Source organism: Hordeum vulgare, chromosome 3H (assembly GCF_904849725.1).
Source record: "Hordeum vulgare subsp. vulgare chromosome 3H, MorexV3_pseudomolecules_assembly, whole genome shotgun sequence".
NCBI lineage: Eukaryota > Viridiplantae > Streptophyta > Magnoliopsida > Poales > Poaceae > Hordeum > Hordeum vulgare.
Genome location: NC_058520.1, coordinates 549,768,457 through 549,775,403, shown reverse-complemented (window position 1 = coordinate 549,775,403; position 6,947 = coordinate 549,768,457). Strand labels below are relative to the sequence as shown.

At 54.5% G+C, this 6,947-nt stretch overlaps 1 protein-coding gene across 1 annotated transcript; it reads left to right on the top strand.

Annotated features, from left to right (window-relative positions):
* The first annotated feature begins 249 nt into the window (after positions 1-249).
* On the top strand, positions 250-1,883 carry LOC123444926 (elicitor-responsive protein 1-like). Its single transcript, XM_045121810.1, has 5 exons — positions 250-585; positions 754-819; positions 995-1,133; positions 1,330-1,468; positions 1,577-1,883. Exons 1-5 carry the CDS (start codon positions 519-521, stop codon positions 1,628-1,630), a joined length of 465 nt encoding a protein of 154 aa, XP_044977745.1. The 5' UTR covers positions 250-518; the 3' UTR covers positions 1,631-1,883.
* Positions 1,884-6,947: the final 5,064 nt, after the last annotated feature.

Genomic DNA, 6,947 nt, shown 5'->3' with positions numbered 1-6,947 from the left:
GAAGGCTCAACGGCTGGAGATGTGGTTGGCGCCGGCCGTTTCCTAAGGAGGAAAAGGTTGGCAATAGCCCGTTTCCAGGAAGACGTCAATAGAAAACGTAAGAGCAGGGCGCTGCAGACAGAACTACTGGTGCAGCAAAAAGAATGGCCAGTTGGTGGGATAATAAAACGGAGATGGCGGCTCCGCCTTCTTTCCGTGCTGGCGTGGGAAGTGAATGTATGAAGGAGAGAGGAAGCGTGGGAAGAGCCTTGAACCGGTCCAAACAGCAGCTTTCTCCACGGGCACCCCCTTTCTCACGCTGGCGACCGCTCGAGAGCTTTGACCTGCTAGAACGGCCAGCCAAGGCAGCGAATGCGTACAAATACATGGGCTGGTAGGAGGCGGCCGTGGTATCTTGCCGCCAGACGTCAACTAATAACCAGAGCAAGATAGACCCGGAGGAAACAAGGTGAGGGCAGAGCAGCCTGCGAGAAGGCGAAGGACAGAGGAGGTGCTTGTTCCTGTTAGATCCGGAGGCGATGGGCAGGGGTGTTCTGGAGTTGCATCTCGTCGACGCCAAGGGCCTCTTCGGCAGCGATTTCCTAGGTGTGTACCCCCCCCCCCCCCCCCCCCCCCCCCCTCTCCTTCCGTCGAATTGTAAGAAGGAACTGGTGGTATCTTCTTGGTTTCGCTTCTATTTGCTCCCTTCTTGTGTTCTGCTCAAGTTGCTGCTCAAGTTGGAGACTGACTCATCTTTGTGCTGGCCATGTGTAGGGAAGATAGACCCGTACGTGATCGTGCAGTACCGGAGCCAGGAGCGCAAGAGCAGCACCGCCCGAGGTCAGTGCTGCCTCCGCAGCCCTCTGGTTTTGTTTCCCTCTTCATGATTTTTTTCTCTCTGGTTGAAACGGAGCAACCGGGTGTTCAGATGAGGGGAGGACTTTGGCAAGATAGACCCAAGAGCCATCCATGCCCTGCGAGGCTGTGACTGACCGCGTGCTGTAAAATGATGCAGATGACGGGAGGAACCCGAGCTGGAACGAGGTGTTCCGGTTCCAGATCAACTCCTCGGCGGCCAACGGGCAGCACAAGCTCTTCCTCCGGATCATGGACCACGACAACTTCTCCAGCGACGACTTCCTCGGCCAAGCAACGTGAGTGCTGCTCCTACTTGTTTTTTATTCCTGTAATGACTTTTTGGATCATAAGATTAGATTTGTCAAATCCCTATGTGGAATGAAATACTATGCATCCCATCATGAGCCTATACATATAATATTTTCATTTCAACAAACCAAATGCAGAATGAAGAACGAAAGTTGCTGACATTTTGTTCCGTGAATGATGCAGGATCAATGTGACTGACCTGATCAGCGTTGGCATGGAGAGCGGCTCGTCGCAGCAGAACCCGGCCAAGTACAGTGTCGTCGCCGCGGACAACTCGTACCACGGCGAGATCAGAGTGGGCCTCTCGTTCACGGCCGCCAAGGTAAACAAATACGCCCATGATTTCGTACTGTGACCGGCCGGACCCCATTGGTTTCTCCTGGACTCTTGGCTGTTTTGGTGCTGATTCAGTGTTGATTCTCTATGTCAGGTCGAAGAAGACGGCGCACAGGTCGGAGGCTGGACGCACAGCTCCCGTGAGTAGAGCATGTGGTGTTTGCCAAGGACGTTACTCTCCGTCGCGTTAGCCTTAGCGTTAGCGTTAGATGTTATGCCTGTGATTGAATGATGTGATTCAAACTGTATGTACGTTGCACCTGCAGCTTTGTAGAAGATGTATAGTAGCCAGAAGTCAGAACAGGTTAGAGGCGTCAAGTCCGTTAATTAATTGTCGATTTGTGGTTCTTATTCTAGGGGAAACTGTGATTTGAATTTCTGAAAACTTGTCCGTCGCTGAATGCTTGCTTGTTGGTCCCTTTGATGGACAGATAGCTTCTTTTTTACTCATCATTCTGGTCCCTTGGAGGCAGGCTCGGAGCTCAGGCTGCAGGAGGGACTGACCGCGGGCGTCCCACCATAGCCCACTTCGTCCCATCATGGTTCCATGGGTGATAACTAACAACCCACTGCTTCTTCCGTTCCTAAATATAAGTCTTTGCAGAGGTTCAACTAATAAACTACATACGGATGTATATAGACATACTTTAGAGTATAAATTCATTCATTTTGCTTCGTATGTAGACACCTAGTAAAATATCTTAAAAGACTTATATTTAAATACGAAGGAAGTACAATTTAGATGGATTAGCTGGGAATAAGTGGGATACCACTAAAAAATTGTATAACTCACGCTGGTGGAGAAGACGCTGCCGCTGCCACCGTTGGAGTAAGTCGTGGGATGTGACAACGTGACCATTCCCGCGCCCTGCAACGGGGGCTGGAGCCGGACCTCGACCCACAGTTCAAGCGCTTCCTGCTCGAGCCCCGCAACCTCAGGTAGCTCTAGACGTTGCTGCTCTTCGAAGTGGTCAAGAAGGAGGCGCACTCCCATCATAGTGTAGCGCAAGTGTTCATCGGCGCCGGCGTCCGGGGCAGGCGGCGGGGTGACCACCACGTCCAACAGTTGGTAGGGTGAGAGTGTTGGGACAACTCTCTTCCACAGCTGGACGGAGGTAGAAGAAAAGAGGAGCACAGGAGGAAAGGAAAAGGATACACTGGAGTTTTACCCGGCCGCACACACAGCCCCGTTTTTTATTCCAAAGCATCAACACTTCTCAGATACAAACACACTCGTGCCTGTGGCTTTGTAGTTCCACACCAGCGCAGCCCCCAAGTTTGCATGCGTACGTACGCGCGAACCGCCCGGCCACGCCACGCCCACGACGCGCTCTACGCGCACGACGCGGCCGGCCGCTGCTAACAGCCCGACTACACCGCAACTAATGCATGCACTCCCGTCTAGCTAGCTGACCAGGCTGTGGGATCACGTATCACCACGCCACATACATATGCTACTGCCATAACCACACACACGTTACACACGTACACACACCGTCATGACCCAGCCCACGGATCCGACCTGACGCACCGACGTCGGTCGCACCGTCACGGACCCGACCTGGCGCACTGACGCCGGTCGCACCGTGCTCCGTCACGACTTATTTCCAACAATCACCCCCTAAGTCGTGACCTAGAGGAGCGTCGGCCCGACGTCGTCGTCAACCGCCGCGACAAGCGCGTGCTCCGCCGCCTCCGCCTGACGTGGCCTCGGGCACTCCCGCCGGAAATGTCCACGCTGGCCACAGTTGTAGCAGCGCCCATGGCCTCCTCGTCGCTTTGCTGCGCCGCCCGACGCCGTGCTGCCCGCACCGTCATCATCGTGGTCGAAACCGCCGCCGTGCTGACGTCGCCTTGCCGCCCATTGAGCCGCCGTGAGTAGGAGTTTGTCACCGCCACGTCCGCCATTGTCCTGAGTGCGCCGCCTCGTCCGCTCTTCGAACGCCTTCAGCCGGCCGAGCGTCTCCTCGAACGGCATCTTGTCGACGTCGCAGAACTGCTCAATTCCGGCCACCGCTGCGTACAGCCGGTCCGGCGCGGTGTCGAGCAGTTTCTTCACCATTGCCGCGTCGTCGAGCGTCGCTCCGAGGGCCGCATACCTTGCTGCCATGCTGCTGATCCTCCCGGCGTACACGTCCACTCGTCGCCGTCCTCCATGCGTAGGCGATCGAACTCACCGCGGAGAGTGGAGAGCCGCGCAGCCCTCACCCGGTCCGCACCGACGAACCGCGCCTTCAGGCTCGCCCACAGCTCCGCCGCCGTCTTCTTCGACGACACCTGCAGCAGGATGTCTTCGGAGAGCGCTCCGAGGAGGTATGCCCTCGCCGGCTTGTCCTTCTTCGCGATGACCGCCGCCGCCGAGTCCTCCATCGGAACCACCGCTTCCCACAACCCTTGCGCGTCGAGGTTGGCCTCCACCTTGATCGCCCACACGGTGTAGTTGTCACCGGTGAGCATCGGCACGGGGAGCGACACCGTGCTCCCTCCGACGCCGTACGAGACGATGGACATGGTCGACGTAGTGGATCGCAACGACGCTCTGATACCAAATGTTGGGACAACTCTCTCCCACAACTGGACGAAGGTAGAAGAAAAGAGGAGCACACAAGGAAAGGAGAAGGATACACTGGAGTTTTACCCGGCCGCACACACATCCCCTTTTTCTATTCCAAAGCATCAACACTTCTCAGATACAAACACACTCGTGCCTGTGGCTTTGTAGTTCCACACCAGCGCAGCCCCCAAGTTTGCATGCGTACGTACGCGCGAACCGCCCGGCCACGCCACGCCCACGACGCGCTCTACGCGCACGACGCGGCCGGCCGCTGCTAACAGCCCGACTACACCGCAACTAATGGATGCACTCCCGTCTAGCTAGATGACCAGGCTGTGGGATCACGTACCACCACGCCACATACACATGCTACTGCCATAACCACACACACGTTACACACGTACACACACCGTCATGACCCAGCCCACGGATCCGACCTGACGCACTGACGTCGGTCACACCGTCACGGACCCGACCTGGCGCACTGATGCCGGTCGCACCGTGCTCCGTCACGACTTATTTCCAACAGAGAGAACAGCGGAGTCCGAGGGTGTCGACGCGGAGGCCGAGGCGAGGAAGCGCTGGAGGTCCATGCTCACACTGCGTTTTGATTTTCGGTTTGTGGAATTTTTCACCCAGGACCGAGATGGCGGAATTTCGGTCATTTTCAAAAATTTTGGACTAAATTTTTGTTGAAATTTGACAAAAAATCTATTTTTTCGCTGAAAGGTATTTCTCGCCCTTGGCCGAGATGGCCGAAATCCACTTTCAGCAGCTCACATCGTTCAGTTCCTGAACGGCAATGTCTGGCACCATCGTCGGGAGCAGCATCACGATCTTCATGAGATGGCTATGCGCATCGCGGAAGGGGCCGGCGGCGCTCTCCATTGAGCAGAACCTGGTCGTAAGCCCATAGATGCTGGTCCGGCGCCGTCATTTCCAGCTGTAATACGAAAACTAACTACTACAAGTTATGACGAGGGAGATGAGGGGAGATGAACGGCGAGGTAGAAGAGAGCAGCGAGCGGCGACAAGAGGGGCGGCCGGAGGAGCAGCGCGCCCCAGGTGGCCAGGCCGGAGGGACGGTGGCTGGAACCATACTCGAGAGCTCAGCGCAGACGAAAGGAGACTGGTTAAGTGGTGTGATGGATTCCCAGCGGGTTTAATTGCAGAACCCATTTATTTTTTCTCTTGCCCATGGGTGCCTATTAAGATGATTAAGTAGGATGGGCTTAATTAGTCCCATTTATGTCCACCTCCGAATCGGAGCAGCCTTCGTCTGCTCAATCGACGGTGGTACTCCGACGAACTGAGGTGGTCAGAGAAGGAAAGGTGGCGTTGCTACTTGCTACTCCCTCCGTACTTAAATATAAGTCTTTTAAGATATTTCACTAGATGTCTACATACGAAGCAAAATGAATGAATCTATACTCTAAAATATGTCTATATACATCTGTATGTAGTCCGTCAGTTGAACCTTTAGAAAGACTTATATTTAAAAACGGAGGGAGTAGTTGCTAGTCCCGGATCCTCGGAAGTGGGGAGCAAGGTGACCTGCTTGACCAGAAAAAGTGTCAAATTGACAGACTGAAACTCAGGGGCAGCTGAACGCCAGCCATTGGGGGTGAGCCAAGCAGGAATGACGCATGCGCGCAGCTCCCGCCGATATATCTGACGAGGGGGAGTGGGAGCAATGCCACCGGCGTGACGCACCTGTCGCACCTCTCATGCCACAATGGTTGGTCATCAATGGTAAAAGTTACCTCGTTTAAAAAAATACGGTAAAATTTACCTCGAAATGAAATGGAACTAGCAAGATAGTCCTCTCCAAACATACATAAATAACGAAAACGTTTGGGCTTACACGACTGATAACAAGCGTGTGTACCCCACCTAGCCTGAGCGACACATGTCATTGGGCCGTAATACACCGCTCCTCTCTTTCTTCGTGCAACCTTAGAGCATCTTCAACATCGGCCCTTAAACCGTCTAGATTTCTCCGGGCCAGAGAGTCCGAACGCTGCAAATCATCCAACACGGTACCTCACCGATCCATAAACTGGTTTGGACGTCTGTTTCCCGCAAACCATAAGCAAACACAGGGAGGGGGAGGGTCGTGCGGGCATTTGGACACCAGTCACGCGCACGTCCGACACCCTGGACCCACCCGAAAAATCCCGACGGTCTCACTGAGTTCTCGCTTATCACCAGCGCAAGCAGCCGCCTTCTTATTCTTTCATCCCTCAGCATGACCAGGGCCTCGCTATGGACACACATCCGACCGCAACCTACCTCTCCCCTTGTCATCTTATTGGTCCGTAAAAGGGAGAAAAGGAGTAGGGTTTGAGTTACGAGCGTAAGGTAATGGCGGTTGTGTGTGTGTGGGGGGGGGGGGGTGGCAGAACGGAAGGAGAGACATATTTGGGGCAGAGGTAGGAGAAGGTAATAGGTGCTCTCTTTTCCTCTTTACATCCGCCAAGAAAACTGAAGCGACGAGCTCCATGGCCTCACATCAGACTCTGGTTATGATAAGACAGGATGGGATGGTGATGCTTCGATGCGTGCAGGGCCTCAGATCAAGCTCTGATTCACGAGGCCACGTACTCACCCAAACCCTCGAGCTACATCGCTTTAGGGTAGCCAAGAGCAAGTAAGCCTCCAAAATAACCTCAAGCCCTTGGGCCTTGACGCGGAACATAGCATAACTGGAGGCCCGAATCCTTGAAGCCTCCGCTAACCACTCCAATGTATATGAAGGTATCGCTCAAGAAGCTGCACGACGGGCAACCCGGAAGGCCTTTTTGAAGGTGGACTCATAAAGGCAGGCCACAAAGATATAGGGACCCCGCCTGGGTTTCTCGAAGATGAAGATACTCCAACTCCAGACATGCTTGAGGGCTACTAACAGTGT

What these genes read in the sequence shown, in the direction of transcription:
- LOC123444926 (XM_045121810.1), top strand. Translation starts at nt 519, where the DNA reads ATGGGCAGGGGTGTTCTGGAGTTGCATCTCGTCGACGCCAAGGGCCTC. An exon ending in CAAGAGCAGCACCGCCCGAG is followed by an intron (nt 820 to 994) that starts GTCAGTGCTGCC and finishes AAAATGATGCAG; the next exon opens with ATGACGGGAGGAACCCGAGC. An exon ending in GACTTCCTCGGCCAAGCAAC is followed by an intron (nt 1,134 to 1,329) that starts GTGAGTGCTGCT and finishes TGAATGATGCAG; the next exon opens with GATCAATGTGACTGACCTGA.